Below are 18,441 nucleotides of genomic sequence, written 5' to 3' on the forward strand. Positions count from 1 at the left end.
CTTCAATGAATTACTTTATTTACCCAAACATATAAATAACACACAAAGCATTAGTTTGTTCAGTGCACTTTTGCTCAATTCCAAAATGTATACATTTAAAAATATAATTTAAAAGTAATATTGTAGCATTCAAGCTGGTAAAGATTGCTTATTTGTGGACAAATGATAAATACAACACCTATGCATGTGTATATATAAATCTCCAAGTTATAAACACAAAGGGTGTGAGAGAGATACTATGAGAGTGTGTGTGTGTGTGTGTGTGTGTGTGTGTGTGTGTGTGTGAAAGAGCGTGTGTGTGTGTGTGTGTGTGTGTGAAAGAGCGTGTGTGTGTGAAAGAGCGTGTGTGTGTGTGTGTGAAAGAGCGTGTGTGTGTGAATTGTGAAAGAGCGTGTGTGTGTGAATTGTGAAAGAGCGTGTGTGTGTGAATTGTGAAAGAGCGTGTGTGTGTGAATTGTGAAAGAGCGTGTGTGTGTGAGTGAAAGAGCGTGTGTGTGTGTGTGTGAAAGAGCGTGTGTGTGTGAAAGAGCGTGTGTGTGTGTGTGTGTGTGAAAGAGCGTGTGTGTGTGTGTGTGTGAAATAGCGTGTGTGTGTGTGTGAAATAGCGTGTGTGTGTGTGAAAGAGCGTGTGTGTGCGTGAAAGAGCGTGTGTGTGAAAGAGCGTTTGTGTGTGAAAGAGTGATAGACATAATATATCCATGATTTAAATATAGAAGTTAAAAAAAATTCAACCAGATTGCAAGAATATAGGCCATAAAATATAAGTGAAAGGAAATAAAAACAAGAAAGAGAGTGGTGCAGAATGTAGTCAGAGCAACCTCACGTGTCTATAGCACATGCTAGACCATACCAACAGTAAAAAATATTACAATGACTTATGAACAATGAATATATTTTTTTTTACTGCCGACTCATTAGATAAGCTGTCCACTAAAGTAACTAAAGCAATATATATTCAAGAGCATATACTACTGTATTCCTATTTCCACAAATTTTATTATATATAATGTAAGCGGCCATATAAAATTGTGAAAATCTTTTACTTATTGTTTGCAGAAAAAAAAGCAGCTGTTGGTCATATGTAATAATTTAATGTAATATAACTTCTAATCATAACACCTGACAAAATAACATACCAGACCTCTAGGTCCACCACCAGATATGTTTGGGCTCCCTGTTGTACGACTGTCAAATTAATGTGTTGTACAGGAATTTCTCTTTCCCATGTGTGGTTTCAAAACACAGGCATAGAGAGTGAGATATGGTATCAGTTGCAATAGTCATGATAAACGACAGATGTTGTAGTGTGCAGTTCTCTCAGAGGTATTCAAATAAGTTGTCAGTGCATAGCTAAAATATAGATTTATACATGTATCCATCTGTAAAATGTGCAAAGTGCCAATTTGATTTAAAACACAGCACCTTGCACTCCCCACTTAATGCCTTCTCTTTGCACCAGACCAAAAATTATGTAGTAAAGTAAAGTTAGTAAATAAAAAAAAAAAAAGAAGAAAAACCCACTTGGCATTTCAGAAATCAGGAAATAAGTCAATGCTCACTTTGGATACAGTGTGCATTTGTTTATTTTATAAGTGAGCTTTGTACCAATGGACATACTAACTATACCAGCAATAACAAAACAACAAATCTAGTAAAAATAAATCACCTACAATAAATTCTCACTGTACTATTAATGACTTACTTCAGTTTAATTGAACTTACAATTAAGACATGTGCAGATTTAGTTGATCTTTTCTGACCAAGTTGTTAGACCTATTACCTATGTAACCCAATTGTGCCTGATCAAAAATCAATCTAGTAAAATTGGATTTGATGTGCAAAAAAGGCAACAACAGAATGGACAAATATTTCCATCTGTATATATGTAAGGCCATCAGCAATCCCAGAAGTGTAGGGGACTGCAGTGTAGACAGATGCACATTTTGATCTAGTGGCTTCATTTGGCACATGAATGGGAGTTCTGTACAGTGGGGTCAGGGTGACCAGTTGTACTGTTAGTTTTATCTGCAATTTAATCATAGGTGACATAATATTACTTCGATACACACTATTGTTAGGCACCAAAATATAATTAGAATAAAGGAATGTTTCTTGTTCAGGGAAACTGGATACACAATATAGCAAGGCATGATTCACATTAAAAACAAAAGGACAACAGTTTTAGTGTTTACATAGGCAGCATTTTTATCTAGGAAAAACTGTACTATATGTCATACAGTGCAACCAGTAGTCAATCAAATAGAAGCAGATATTGGCACTAATCTTACTGAAAGTTTAGTGCTGTGTTCATACATACTGAAAATAAACAAAGATGTCTACCCAAATTGGATTTAACATTCACAAGTCATTTGTAATGTACTGTATTTATTTTTCTTTACACATTTGTCTCTCATTCCAACCTGCTAAACATTAACAAAATTAGCCTAAGTAGTTCTATTATAGTAATTCAAGCCAATAATAGGGAAATATTTTCAATATATTATAAATCATTGTTATTTATTAAAAATGTTATATTTAATTTGGGTAGCTTTCATCACTTTAAGGTCCCCAAAAATGGAAGGAAAAAAAACATGGTTTTGAGTAAATATGCAGTGAAATCTGGATTACAGGGGCACCAATTTATAAAGTCATAAAAAAACACAGCATTTAAATATTTATTAGCTAAAATAGTTAAAACAATTTTTTTTCTTGAAAAGCAGAATAATTTCTTTTAATTTCCTTGCACAATATCCATGTCTGCAGAAGGCCAAGGCACATGGATGTCAAGATAAGCGACTGAAGGTGCCCGTTACATGGGCCGATCCTGTCACTTGGTATGAGAGGACAGCAAGATGGCCATAGCTCAGTGTGCCCCCCTTTAGTCCCACAAAGTAAAATATATGTCAGTAAGTGCATTACTAAGATCCCACAGGAACACTGTCAATAATGAAGACACATTTTTTCAGGTGAATGAACCAACTTTCAAAACTTTGCAATATACTCATTCATTCATTGATCCCTTATTGGAATATCACTGGTCCTTATTACTCAGATGTATTTATTAAAGTATCACTTTCTGCCCCAAATGTCAGAATCATCTCCTCAATGACAGAAGTACTTTCTTTATCCTGTTCCAAACGAGAAAAAAAGTTTATGGGAAATTAGTAAAGTTATCATAATGTAATGGAAAAGTTAAAGAATGTAAGAAGAATCCCTTACACATTGGCGGACTGTTTGTAAAATAGTTAATTGCAAGTGAGAATTAAATCTGTAGCTCCAAGTCCCAATATTCCAATGCTGTGGCATTCTTCATCTCCTATTGGTAGTGCTGATTTGTAGAAAACTATGTTCAAATCTATGTGCTTCAGCATGTATTGTATTGTAATATAATAGAAAATAAAACATGTGATACGTACATCCTTTGTGAGTTCAGGAAGCTCAGCAGCCAATTTCAACCAGTGGACAGCAGTGCTAAAGTTCCCCAGGTCCCTGTAACACTAAAATTGAACAGGTTAAGTTTACATTTCATTTAACATAAGATTAAAACCATTTAACTTGCCTATATTTTAAAACTGCGCTTATATTTCAATTTATTTCCAAACTGTACACTGTTTCATCAAGTTGTTTTTACTATGTGCACACCTTGGAATCAACAACCATACCATTTTGACTCTCAGCCAGTTTTCCCACTAAGGACTAATTTTCTCATTGGGGGTGGAAAACCACTAAAGTAAGATAATGAGGAAAGGAATACATTTCAACAAATTAATATAATTTGTGTCAATCCCATTAATTCATGTGTGCTATCTGCTTACTATTGTCTTATTAGCTGTTTATGCATTGAGGGGACAAGGTTTTACAAATTATCAGATAGTAATGTTTTAGATATGTAATCTTCACACAGAATATGAGCTCATAAATAATATACATGAGGGACCCATCCTAAAAAGTAGTGTAACATTATAAATAACAACAAAGCATTACCTGCATATATGTCCTGTATCCAGTTTCACAGTTGTATTTTATGTCACTTCAACAATTTAATAAAATGTATATTGGTCTCTGTGTCAGGCTGATATAGCAGTATTTGGATACTATGATATAGCACTTGTTAACAGAATCACCCTCAATGCACCTTTCACTGGTGCTCATCCAATTTCTCAATTACTTCCCTTTATGATATACACAAACTTGGTAACAGCACTCAGGAAGAGTCTTCAACCAGTTAAAAGCAGTAATACATTTCAGCTGCAAGCATGCTACTCTAAATGAAAAGACACTAGAGCAAATATTTCATCTGTAATTGCATAGCAATGTTGCCAAATGAACATGTTTAAGCAGAAAGCATTTATAAGGCAACATAAACTTCTACTCTAATAGATAAGCATACAACAAATCACCAGGAGGTCTCTGATCATATTAAAGCACAAAGCTCCTAGTCACTCAAAAAGTCAAAACCAAAAGCTGCTGATACAGTAGTTAGTGCGGCATATAATTACATTTGGTGGTAAATACCTGCCTGGGAAGAAGGCAGTCCAATTTTCCCACCTAGATACAATAATAAGGACCCCACACCAACGGGATGGCTCCACGACATTAACTAAGTTACAAAACTTAACTTGATTCAATTCCATTTAAAAATGAAACAATGACCTTACATATGAAATAAAGCTGTAACACACTAAGAATATATATTAAAAAGCCTCTTCCATTCTGTCAATCACCTGATCACTAGTAGTGAAAAGGGAAACACAAAAAACAATTTATGACAGTGGTAGCATAAAAAATCTTTACTGTTTCAATCAAAACATAGTTACAGCAAAATACAGCATAAATAGAAATTAGTTACAACAGGAGCGTATGGTTGTATTATTCAAAAAAAAAATGTACCCCCAACCGTATTTAAACCAATTGGTTTCTAAATCCCTAATTCAAAAAATATCACAGCTAAAATCAGATAAGATCATGGAAAGATTGTGAGAGCATAAGCTTACCTATTCCTTGAAAAGAAAAGCTTGTAACACTAGCAGCATGTTGCCCAATAAAATGTTAAGATGCATTAGATAGTTCAATCATACTAGATTTAACTGCATGTGGATGGTCAACAATCATTACACACAACCACCAACCAGTACAAAAACATATTGGAATGGAAGCTAGTGCAGGTAATCACACAGACCATATTATAAATATCGCAATGTATTTATACCTTAATAGGAATATCCTTCTCCAGTGCACAGAGAATAATTTGATCTGTGAATCTATGATAATGACAACACTTAAAAACACTTTTGACCTGCACTTAAAGGACCACTAAATAATGAGATTTTATACTTCCGTTAAATCCTTTTCTCTTAGTCCATGGGGGACACTGGACCATGGGGTATAGAGCCTCCTTCAGGATATGGGCACTTTAAATAATTTTAACAATTAAATGATATCCCCTCCCCATCCTGCAGGGAAGTCAGTTATTTTACTAACCAAGCCCCACAGGACAGAACCAGAAGCAAACATTAAGAGAGAGAAACAACTTCATCCCTGAAAAAGAAACATTTAACTTTGGTAAACTTCTTCCCAGGATAACTAGAGCGTAATTGGGTGGGCGCTCAGTGTCCCCCATGAACTAAGAGAAAATAATTTAACCCAAGTATAAAATCTAAATTTTCTCTATCATCCATCGAGGGACAATGGACCATGGTCCCGTAGCAAAGCTAATCCCTTCGGGTGGACACGCTTACAAAGTTGTAGTGCGCAGCACCCTATATCCAAACCTAACATTCCTAGACTTGTAAAGGTATGTACAGAGCCCAACGTGGCTGCCTGACCAAACTGCTCGGCCGAAGCCCCATGCTGCACCATCCACAAGATGGTCGCCCATTAGCTGTGGGCTGTGCTAGTCTCTGCCATGACTGGCTTCGCCAGTCTGGTACCACAACTGCACCTGGACTCCTTCCTGTTTTACCCTTTTAGGGTGCAGGAAGCATTGCCATTAGAGGGAACCAGTAATAATTCTAGAAGCCTATAACAATAGAGTAATTTGTATATCCCTGATGATTATATATGCCACTGCAGTGGCATTGTCTTATTGAATCTGTATGGGATATCCCCATGACAAAAGGTAACCCTGAGCTAGAGCCTTTAGCATTGCTCTTAATTCTAGAATACTTATCGGAAGCTTTGCAAGAACAGACAGTGAAAGAAGACAGTACTAGGGGCAAGCATCTGTTGCCCCAACTGTCCAATCTTATATAGCCAGGGGACAGGCCCTGTTAATACTGCCATATCAACCTCCCGAGGAGCAGCGTCCGTCTGAGAGCCAATAGACACCCTATTAATCGGAGTATGTCCACCTGAATATGAGTGCTGAGTGTCCATAGGATCATTCTGCCAAACTAATCCGTCTGATACCTTAACACAAACAGCTTTTGGGACAATAAACCCTCCCACTGTGTTATACTAACACCGGAAGAAAATCACACCTGCTGTAAGTAATGTGGGATTGGCTAACTGTATGGCAATTATGGATGGTCCTCAAGGAGACAGGTAGTGAGAAGGTAGGAAATCAATTTATCCCCTCACACAGGAATCTGAAGTAAACCTGGACCACTGACCTCTATAAATCAGCAGACAGACACACACAACTGCCTCTGCAGGTGGGCAGAATGTACATCCAGCAGCCTGTTATTTCTAAGACCTGGCTGATGGCATCTTAGTGTAACACACCTGCTGTTCTACACGAGGATCCGGGAACTGCCTAAGCAATTTCTGAACCCTGTACCATTACCACTACGCTAAAAGGCCCGAACCCAAGAGTCCTGCACTCTTGGCAGATATACCAGTAGGAACTCTTTCAACTGTCGTTGTCACGGGCACTAGGAGTCTTTACCCAGGGATCACCAGGTGATAGGCTTACCAGAGCAGTATAGATGGTAATATGGTACTCTGGTAGCAGGGTGATCACGGAACAGGAAATAGCAGATGATGGAGATGCTCAGGAAAGTCTATGACTAGCAGCACTGGTAATATGGATGTAGAAATACACGAGGAACTGTATGGACAAAGGACACGTGAAGGTAGTCAGTGGTCTGCGGTAGCAAGTTGTACCACTGCTATAGTGAGGAGGAATGTCCAACAGAAACGAGGAGGTGATGAGAGTCAGCGGTCTGCGGATAGCAAGTTGTACCGCTGTCTGAGTGAAGGAATGGAATCCACGTGGAGGTATCCGGGAGTCAGTGGTCTGCGTTAGCAAGTTGTACCACTGCTATGTGAGAGGATACTGGAACAGGTGACACAGGAAACAGGGATCAGTGGTCTGCCTCTAGCAAGTTGTACCACTGAATATATATGTGAGGAGGAGCACGGGGAGAGACTGCAATACAGGGGATACACGGGCACCTTAAACTTGATCCACAATAACATGCACAATATATTAATGACTGAACAGCACTGCAATAATAGAAAGTCACTTGAGGTAATCCGGCACAAGATAACACAGTCAATGATGGCAATAGTCTCAGCGGATAGTAAACTCCAGAGGAGAACAAACTCAGTCCAGCAAGATATGCAATACACCAGCACAGTCAATGAGAAGTATGCATACCGTGGTTCAGAAGCAGGCTGTCAGACAGGAGTGCAGAGATACCTGAACGGCTGGAGGCCGGCAGGATGCGAAGTCCCTGGAGGGGTGAAGCGGTAATCAAGTAGGTGCAGCGCACAGGTAGGTAGACCAGCAGGGGAACAAATACTCAGGAAGCAGTAGTATGTAGGACTGGACTCCTGGAGAACCCTGAAGAGTAGCGATGATCTAGATGAGATGAAAACAGTGAGGCGCAGATCCGATGCAGACTGGCGAGTAGAGACCAGCGGGAACACGGAGAAGCACGGAGAGCGGGTCAGCTGTTGTAGGACGAGTAGAACTGAGAAGTAGCAGCAGCAGGACTCTGCAGATACACGGAGGTAGCGGATGGCAACCAGCAGGTGCAGCAACGATGAAACACGGGAGAGCAGAGCTGAGCTGGAACTGTTGAGCACGGAGAGTAGCGGATAGGAATCAGCCAAACAGTCACGATGAAACACAGGCGAGTTGAAGTAGATTGAAGACTGTAGTGCACGGAGGCAGCGGATAGGAATCAGCTAACAGTCATGATGGCACACAGGTGAGTTGAAGTAGATTGAAGACTGTAGTGCACGGAGGCAGCGGATAGGAATCAGCTAACAGTCACGATGATACATAGCAGAGTTGAAGTGGCTAGAAGACTGTAGTGCACGGAGGCAGCGGATAGGAATCAGCTAACAGTCACGATGATACACAGGAGGGTTGAAGTGGCTTGAAGACTGTAGTGCACGGAGGCAGCGGATAGGAATCAGCTAACAGTCACGATGATACACAGGAGGGTTGAAGTGGTTAGGAAACCACAGGAGTAGAAGTGGTCTGGAAACCACAGGGGTAGAAGTGGTTTGGAAACCACAGGAATCAGCAGCGCTGAATACACGAGGAAACACCTTCAGAGGCTCATGGGAATGAGACTCCAAGATCAGGCCACGTGGTATTGACCACAGGTGCTTAATATAGGGAGTGTTGCCTGATCTGCCAATTAAGTTAAAGGAACAGGTACTGAAGGGTTTGAAAGGGCTGCGCATGCGCAGACCCTCAGGATGGAGGACGGCCACGGTTCCTAAATATACGGGAAGAAGCACTCACAGTCCGGTGAGTGACAGTCGTCTGGCTAATAGTCTTATCCAAGTCAACCCCGAATAGACATCACCGTAAAAAACAAGGACTCCAGAGTCTTTTTGACTCTGCATCAGCCTCCCAAGCACTGAGCCAACTGGCTCGACAGGCTGAGACCATCGAGAAAATTCTGGTCCCCGGTTTGACCAGCATCCAGAGCTGTTTTCCCAGATATAGATATTCCTTCCAGATGTGTACAGACAAGGTCGCCATTACAGACCTATGCCACCCAGACTGCAAGTCTGCAAAGAGTTCCTCTGGGCACTTTTCCGTTGTCTAGTTGACCCAATCTGAAGCTAAAAGTTTGTCTTAGTAGAGCACCAGCCACTAACTGGTTTAAGAATGGTCTCAACTATCTGACTGTATCATACTTATGTGCAGTGATATCAGTTGATAAGAATAGACGTGGCATTAGACAATCACGCTATAGAGGCAAACCCCTAGGTGGAATTTCCTTGTAACCTACTCTGGTAAGTTATAAAGGGTCCGATATCTGCATATAACCTAAACCTATGCACAGGTTAGGTCTGCGACATGTACAGCAATTTTTTCGCAGAGAATAAGGATGGAAAGCACCTGCTTTTTCTTTCTTTTAAACAGTGTCCTTCAGACTCTGCGGACTACCCGTTGTCCTAGATGTATAGTACCTGGGAACTGTCCACACTAAATCATCCACACCATGCCGTCTTTTAGAGTCCTTGTCAAAAACAAGGAATTCTCTTTGTTGGATTGCTCTGCTACCTCACCCTCTTCTTGGGAAGGGCACTCAGAAACTAACACTCACCAGGACCGGACTAAGACAGGACTGGCTTTTCTGCAACTTAGTCAGTGAAGAGTTCTCTAGAATTTTCTCTAAGGAGAACGAAATGCTTACAAGACCCTGTACAGTTTTAATAAGGCATATCACCCAAACAGGCTCATCTTTTGACATTGCTAAGAGAAGGGTGGGGTAATCGGCTGAATATTCAGTGAAATCGTTGGAAGGACAGGTCCTTTCTCCTGCAACCAGTGGATATGAAGCAGATATAGAACACACAATCCCCAAAGCAAACCCGCCCCCAGGTATTAGTAAATACCTGCTGCTGGCGAGACAGAGGAGAGTTGAACTGCAGTGTCTGATCTAGACTGATATTCAGTACACACCTGAAAGTAGTCAGGGGGGGGGGGGGAGGGGGTGTGAAAATTATGCTATCTGTACCTTCACCTCCCCAAGGGTCATGTACTCAGAAACCTCTCTTTATCCAACCTGATGAGAAAAAGAGCAGGAAAGGGCAGCATATACAGTGTACATAATATGATCTGATCTTGACTGATATTCTGTACATACCTGAAATCAGTCAGTGGGGAGTGCAAATTATGTTGCCTGGATCTATACCTCACCCCAGGACTTAGTAGTCATATATCTCTCTTTATCCACCTTGAAAGGAAAAAGAGCTGGAAAAAAGGTTGATGCAAAGAACACAATTTTGAAAAGTGAACTAGGTATTAATAGACAATAAAACTCAGCAGAATCTAAGTAGAAATAGATTACATATTTCCAATGCAATCCCACTCTAGCTAGAAGTATTTACCTGCTGATGTAGAGACAGAAGAGAGTAAATCACTCAGGGGGAGTGTATAGCTCATGGCAGTGCCTGATCTTCAGTACACACATGAAATCAGTCAGGGAGGGGAGAGCATTGATACTTCTTGGGCCTGCACCTCCCCCTCCCCCAGGACTCAGTCATATACATCTCTTTATCCCCATGATCAGGAAAAGAGCAGGTAAAGAGGAAGCAGGGTTTCTGGCAAAGTGAGTGGTTTAGACTGAACTTCAGAACACAGCTCAGGGAGAACACAGTCAGGGAGAAGGCGAATGATATGGTGCAGGGGTCTTTTTTTTACACCTCCCCTAAGGGCCCAGCACGTCAGTAGCCGGAGTCTTAGAGGACAGCTCCCCTGTGCTGCATCTTTGCCTAGTGCGGGCCTACCTTTGATGAGGTGGCCCCACCTGACCCTGCTTCCCAAGTGGAGCCGTGGCTCTGCAGCGGCCTTGCTTAGCAGGCTCCAGGTCCCACCAGACAGAAGCTGAACGTCTTTTTAACATCTCCTTCCCGATCTCGGGAAGGAGGACTTACCTTTCCACTGATGCGGTCTGGTGTTGCTCTACCTACCCGATGGCGCCATGGCAGCATCGAGCCCACAGATACAACATGCGGCACAAGAGGTGCAAGGCCTCGGGAGACATCCCACGTCAGGGAGTAGGGTTGCAGAAGACTGTACCTACACAACACTTTTTCCCTGCTCCCGTTTGCAGACAGCCCCGTAGCACTCCCCTGTGCTTTTGGGATGTCCCCCATAATTGTGCATACATATTTCTGGCTGTCAAAGACTTCTTATTTCAAGACTGTCTGCACTTAAAAATTCAAGTAAAAATAAATAAAATTATTTAAAGTGACCATGTCCTGAAGGAGGCTCTATACCCCATGGTCCAGTGTCCCCTAGTGGATGATAGAGAAATGGTAATACTCTACTACGGACAGTTGACGATCCTCCCACATATTTTAGATAGTAACTTTATGGAATCTCAGCAGGTCAAAATTCTGATTCTGTAGGCATTTGCGCCATTGTGATATTGCTGGTCATGCCCCTTTAAACATATCAACTGAACCACACAGTGGATTTCTGCAAAGTCAATCTGTTTATTTAGAGAAGGACTTGTCTCCGAACATGGCAGGAGTGTGAATATATATATATATATATATATATATATATATATATATATATATATATATATATATAATTAGCTCAGTAATACACAGCCCTTGCTCAATATTAATGTCACATAATATCCTTAATTGCACTTCAAATGTTCAAATGACCCATTATAGTTTCATCACGTCACGCCCCTTCTAGTATATTAATAAAGTTCAATACTTTTCCTCTTGCAGAGGCTTACTCATAATCATGACTGTTAATCAGGTGGCTAAAAAAATCTAATGTAAGATTTAAGAGTTACCTTTGCAATGTTAACTCTTGCGGCTTTGGAAAATCCTGGTGACAGTTCCTCAGCCTGTATCAAGACACAAGTAGTACATGATGCAAAATGTACTCAAACTGCGGAAGTACCAAAAGAAGAAATGCATATGCATTTACCTTCAGAAACTTTTCCAAAGCCTCATGCACAGTAGCACTAGGTGGGGTTTCATACAAGGCAGAAGCTGTTTTTTTCTCCAGCCATCCAAGATTAGACACCTATACAAACAGAGATTTCTGATCAGATCAGCAATTTCAATATGTTTTCTATCTGAGATAAAGGGGGGAGGAGGCAAAGTAATAGATAGAGTAGCTTACATTTAGGAAAGACCGTGTCTAGATATGCTTAGTTACATAATAATAATCCAAACATATGTTTCAGTTGACTTAGCAGAAGCATTTTGTTTGTGGTTGCTTATACAGGTTTGTAAATATGTGCAATGTAGACCTCTGCCGTTAATATTTTCCGAACTGTAGGTTTTACATGTTAAATTTGTAACCGTCTGATGAAAGCAGCAGAAACCTATTACTTTTGCCATTTTATTACATAGTCCCACCACTGAGCTGCACCATTTTCTGATTATGAATGAACTTTTTTACTTTTTTGTGCTCCAAGTTTCCCATAACTAGTCAAACAGTATCCCATAAGTAGTCAAATATTAATGTTTACAAATCTCTAACAAAAACTGCAATACCAAACAGAAGAGAGACCTACTTCATGGCATTATGATTAAACCCAAACTCAATAATAAAAAGACACTGGTGTAGCTGAAGCTGGTTCATAGTTGGTGGTGCTACTACCATAGGCTCTCTAGAGCCTCACAAGATACCACAGGCCCCTTGGACCCAGCTTTCTGGCCAGTATCTAAAAGTTAGAGATTCGGAGCTGTATCTATAATCCTTTAGCAGCAAAGTTAGATTTACATTTTCAACGTGCTACAAAGTGAAATCACTACACAGCACTCTGGCAAGAATTTGCAATATAAAAGCCTTTAATAACAAATACCTGGGGCTATATGTTGGTATTTTATCATGTGCCATTTTCTTTCGTATTTAGCAGCTAACAACCTTCTTTGTGGTTGTGACAATTATTTATTATTGTTATTTTTCCAAAATATTCATGTGTGACAATGAGTATATTGTATTTAACGGCTCAAAGTGTGCTTTGCTGACTGACCTAAGTGACCTATGCAATTGACAAAGAGTCTTTTGAAATTAGCCAGGCCCAGGGACAGATAAGCATCTCTGAGAAGTTTTTTGTATACAGAGGATGTGGACCTAACCAGCCGGGCAGAAGAAGCAGAGGTGAAAATCATGGCCTCCGAGATGCCAGACATTTATCTCAGGGATAGATAACTCACTTGTAAAGCCCTGTGTCATTCTGGGAATCAATCTGTCCTGACTGAAAGCTAACCTCCAAAGGTGGGGGGTGACACCTAGGTGAGAAAGGTTTAAATCAGCTGCCTTACCTAGTAAAATTATGCATTTCTAAAGAGGAGACCTACAGTATCTAGGTTGAAGTGTGCCATCCTTCTCAAAGTGTACTCCTTTCACGCCAAGTTTTAGACTAGTAAGTAAGACTCTGGTTTTATTTCCTATTTTATTTCTGAAACTTATTTATGCAACTTATTTTGTATGTCTTGTTATTAAGAGTTTTGTAATTAAGCCTTGAAAACATTTTTCAGATTAAATACATTTAATCTAGCATATTCTCAATGATTCTTTGTGAACTTACAAAGCAAAGTGAGGCTCATGCTACATGTATATGTGACTTAAGTGTGTAATATTAATAAGTGGTTTAGTGAACTTAAGGACTCCTTAGTAAATCCTTTTGGTGGCAGAAAAGGTGTATTCATTGGTAAGTGACCAAGGTAACTCCAGTCACATTTAGCTGTTTCAGATTGCTGTATCTGTGACAGGCTGGGTGTTTGTGACAATGGTATTCTGAATTAGTGCGTAATGTACTGGGGTGCAAAGTGACGATGTGGTAATGTGGTGTTGTGGGTAAGAGTTATTGGGCAGTATCCACTCCAAGAGAGGTGGTCGTCAGGAGATGTTCTTCTCGTTTGGTATGATGTTCTTTGTTCTGTGAATTCCTCCTGGATTTGCTTTGTGCCATGGAAGAAGCAGATGGGAGAAGAGTACCAGAATGTGGATAATATTTTGGATCCCAAGTGAGATGATGATGATGGTGAAAATGTGATGATGTTGCATTTCTTTTTTTGGTTCTGGCTTTTAGCATTTATAACTCTTCTGCGTCTTACAGCTCTTGGAGCGGACACTGTGTAAGTAACTATTAACCACAGCATCACACACCTCACGTGGCCACAGCCGATTGCTTCCCATTACCTCACTCGCTTCCATCTCAGGGCTGGGACTTCTCTGTAAGGCAGTAACTGAACACACAACCTATCTAGCACTTTCACATCACAGACAGTTCAAATCCAGTATCTCTATTCTGAATTAGTACTCTCCCTTAACGGCCCACAATTATTTGACCTTTTTGCTTGTACGGACTAATTTTTAAGTTTTGATCACCGATTTAAAACTATGTAAGACAAGTGTTTGTGTTGTACCAAAACTTAGCAATGGCTGCATCCAGTATTTAATGAATCAATAAATTTCTTTTCTTCCAATATGGTTGTTTATCTGTTACATTGAGTGAAAAATAGCTATTAAGTTTAACCTTTTATTCTACACATTACCTAATTTTTAATATAAATATGTGTAATATATTCAATACAAATATATTCTTACTACACAAAATGCTCAAAAGTCAAATTAAAAAAACCAAGGCTATGAGGGAGATTTACTAATGGGCAGTTCTGTGTGCGGTTTTCAGATCGCTACACATCAGATGCATTTTCCAGATCCATACAGCAGGATTTACTATCCTGAGGTTTGGACGGTGAAAACTCACAAGACGTGTTGTTGTTTGCAAATCCCTAAAACGCATACAGTTCAGGACAAACTGTATGGAGGTAAAACAGCTGATTTTACCCCCTTCTAATTTCTAAAACCCCAGTGCCACATAGTATTGGCCCAATGCTGAGAAGCAATAGGCCACTCCAGGTATCCCTGGCAGGTGGGTACCAGGATAATACGCTGAACATAGAGTGCACTCTCTTGTGGCACTACTTGCATACGTACACTTGCAGTGCCACAAGTGAATGCACTACGTCCCGCTAATAAATAAAAAATAACTGCGCCAATATAAGTTAAATAGCACTGCCCCCAATTCTATGCAATGTCACCAATTCTATATAATTAATTAATGCCCGACTGTCATTTAATAAATAATGCCCCTGAATGTTTTATTACTTAATGCCCCGATTGTTTTATTAATGTCACCAGTTGACTTTTAATTAATGATGCCACCACAAGTATGAATATTTTTTTTGCAACCACTTTGTGTTGCAGTTTTACTGCATTGATTCTCGCAACATGTTCAAATTTGACAAGATTGTGCAGTGCTGCTAAATATGTTGATGCCATATACAAAATATTAGCAAAACTTGGGTTAATAAAAAAAAAAAGTAGACAGTTTAGACACACATACCTCATAGCACCACCTGCCAAGCAGATAGTAGCATTTGGAGTCATGGGGCTGTAAAGAAATTGCCATTTCGATATGTTCCTAAAAATGACAAACATTACTTGTTTATAATAACATAAAAAGGAAAAAAAAACTGTGTCATTGGGCCATTCAAAGATGGTAAAAGCAGTTTCAAGTGACAACTCCTAAAATATGAATCAACATAGAGAGAGAGAAAAAAAATAAGCAGTAGTGCTAAAGTTTTACAAGAAAAAAAAGTGACATAATATAAACAAAAATCTAAACACTTTAACAAATGAACAAGTGTTTATTAGCACAATCTCTATTAATAAACTAGATATTTTATAAATAATAATCAAAAGTATTTGAATTTCACCCATCAAAGTTTTTGGATATCACTCTCTCTTTATAGAAATATATAGAAATATTATATTATATATATTTATTTTTTCTCAAATAACTATATTAAATAGAGGAGTCAACATTATAAGTCCTAGATAAAAAATATAAGGGATGGTTAAGAGGAATTGTTCCTTAGATGTTATGTTTTTAAAACAAGCTTCTGATATGTTGACAGCTTTTCAAAACAGAGGATATCCACAGTGGATGCTAAAATCTGTTCTTGAAAATGTTCCAACTAGGAAAAATATTCTCTTTTAGAGGAAAATACACAAGACAACTCAGGATATATCTGTTGCTTTCAATTCTAAATGTAATCAATTTGACCTTGGTATATAAAATAAAAAAAAAAAAACCAAACATTTAGGAAGCATTTCCTTATTATTAAAAAGGATTCCATCTAAAAATTAGCAATTCCCCAATCAATCTATAGTCATTTTTAAAAGGCCAAACATTTTAGAAATGTATTGGCCCCCAGCTCTTTAGGGGTGTTAAGAGGTCTACAAATAGATTTCAAGTTAAAAGTAGCACGGTGGGGCATGGTGGCTCAGTGGTTAGCACTTCTGCCTCACAGCACTGGGGTCATGAGTTCAATTCCCAACCATGGCCTTATCTGTGAGGAGTTTGTATGTTCTCCCCATGTTTGCGTGGGTTTCCTCCAGGTGCTCCGGTTTCCTCCCACACTCCAAAAACATACTGGTAGGTTAATTGGCTGCTATCAAAATTGACCCTAGTGTGTGTGTGTGTGTGTGTGTGTGTGTGTCTATATTAGGGAATTTAGACTGTAAGCTCCATTGGGGCAGGGACTGATGTGAATGAGTTCTCTGTACAGCGCTGTGGAATCAGTGGCGCTATATAAATAAATGGTGATGATGATGAAAAGTAATCTTAATTGGTTACGCTCTAAACCTTTAGACTGTTATAAATAATAAAAATGTGTGTTTGACATTTAACCATAGTACAGATAAAACAATATCATTCTATTCAAATGTCACCAATATGAAATGCAGAATTAACATCTTTATTACCTGTGACTATGTTATTTATGTCCTTGATGACAAGTGTCTTATATTTTCTTATTTGGTTTATAAGTTTCTATATATTAATTCCTTTATAATTGATTTAAATTTTATATATATATATATATATATATATATATATATATATATATATATATATATATATGTGTGTGTACTTGCTTTTTATATAAACAGCTGTTAACTAATTGAAACTGTTTAGGGATTGTTTTGCTGAGCTTTAAATACCACATGGAGTCAACATTATTCCTCTAAAAAAAAATCAAAAAAAAAAAATCACAGTCCGTAAAGAAAAGTTCCAGGTGTACTTACTAAAGTAATTTTACTATTGGTATTTTATTAGTGGACTTTGGTAACTACCACCAGTCTTCAACATTGATATACCTAGATTTTATTTTGCCAGTTCATTAATATCTTATATAAAGATAATATGGGAAATAGGCACAATAGGGAAGGATAGGGGACAGGGGCAGGTGAAGGGAGTATCTGTAAAAGAATAAATAAATAAATTTGCTTGAATAAGTGAGGTTGCACACTAAAAATAAGGACAATACGATCAGTGTTGTCACTATCTTAGAGAAAAGCTTGCTTCTCTAATGAATGAATTGAGAGCCTAAGTATTAAAACAGTTCCGTGTATTCAAAATAAAATAAAACATACACTTAAAAAGCTGTCAAAATCAAGTCCCAATTCCCAGTGCAGAGTAAGAACACAGTCATTATTTTGTAATGTCACTGAAGAAAATAGTGTCCACATATCCACTTAAATACAATAATTGTAATGTTCAATCAGTCCTATTAGTGGTGTGTGCAGCTTCAGACCATAGAAAAATAAGATACTCTTATTCAGAAGAAGCTTTACCTAGGGCACCTACAGACCTTGCACCGGCCCTATGCCCAGCTCATTCCTGCATATATGGTGAAAATGTCCTAGGTTACAGGCGTTTTGGTCTGAAATTAGGGACCTTGTCTGATGCTTGTGCAAGAAGATATTCCTTTTATTACCTTGTTGCTTTCTCCAATTGGCGCGGCTTCACTTCATCAAAATAAATTAATAAGACATAATGCTTCCATTGCCACCTAGTGGCCAACTGGAAACACGCTATACCCCCCATCCTGTCAAGTGGTTGTGAGCAGACTGTGGCACATATATATCAGATTGAATATATTACATGTATTATTGAAAACATGGGAGGCCTATACTTCTTGCCACAACTTGAGATTACCTTTTAATGGAGGGGAAAGATATAGAAATAAACTGACCCATAGTTTACGCTTTCGCCAGCTCTTTTCCCGAGGATCGACCACTCCTGGATTAAATCATCCCCCCACCACCGATGCAGGTAGACTTTAGTGTCACCCAACTCTATCCCCTTTGTCCTCCCTACCCCTCTGTCAGAGAAGCAATACAAGTTGTGAAGAGCACCAGCTCTAGCTCTACTGTTCAGTGATAGTTAATTATATTGCAATTACTGTGGTTAGCTGTAACATCATGTAAAGTTGTTGTATCTATATAAGTTTTATTCAATATTACTGTAATGCTCTGTTGATCCTCCAATAACCTCTTTATTGAAGAAAAATAACAACATTTAAGAACTACTTCAAACAAAATTCAGCAGCCACCATTTCCTTAAAAGTAAACATAAATAGTGAATACATTCTGACAATAATATGCAATTCACATGTGATACATCATGCTTCTTG

At 39.0% G+C, this 18,441-nt stretch overlaps 1 protein-coding gene across 3 annotated transcripts in view; it reads right to left on the reverse strand.

Moving 5' to 3' along the window:
* Positions 1-2,179: 2,179 nt before the first annotated feature.
* The window catches only part of RMDN3 (regulator of microtubule dynamics 3), a 96,422-nt gene continuing 80,160 nt past the window's right edge, over positions 2,180-18,441 (reverse strand). For all 3 annotated transcript variants that reach the window (XM_075192800.1, XM_075192801.1, XM_075192802.1), the window contains exons 9-13: positions 15,306-15,383; positions 11,867-11,965; positions 11,730-11,783; positions 3,417-3,497; positions 2,180-3,128 (exon numbers count right to left, since the gene is read on the reverse strand). In XM_075192800.1, coding sequence (XP_075048901.1) covers positions 3,045-3,128; positions 3,417-3,497; positions 11,730-11,783; positions 11,867-11,965; positions 15,306-15,383 — 396 coding nt within the window. In that variant the 3' untranslated portion in view covers positions 2,180-3,044. The remainder of the gene's footprint in view (positions 3,129-3,416; positions 3,498-11,729; positions 11,784-11,866; positions 11,966-15,305; positions 15,384-18,441) is intronic.

Source organism: Mixophyes fleayi, chromosome 12 (genome assembly GCF_038048845.1).
Source record: "Mixophyes fleayi isolate aMixFle1 chromosome 12, aMixFle1.hap1, whole genome shotgun sequence".
Taxonomy (NCBI): Eukaryota; Metazoa; Chordata; class Amphibia; order Anura; family Limnodynastidae; genus Mixophyes; species Mixophyes fleayi.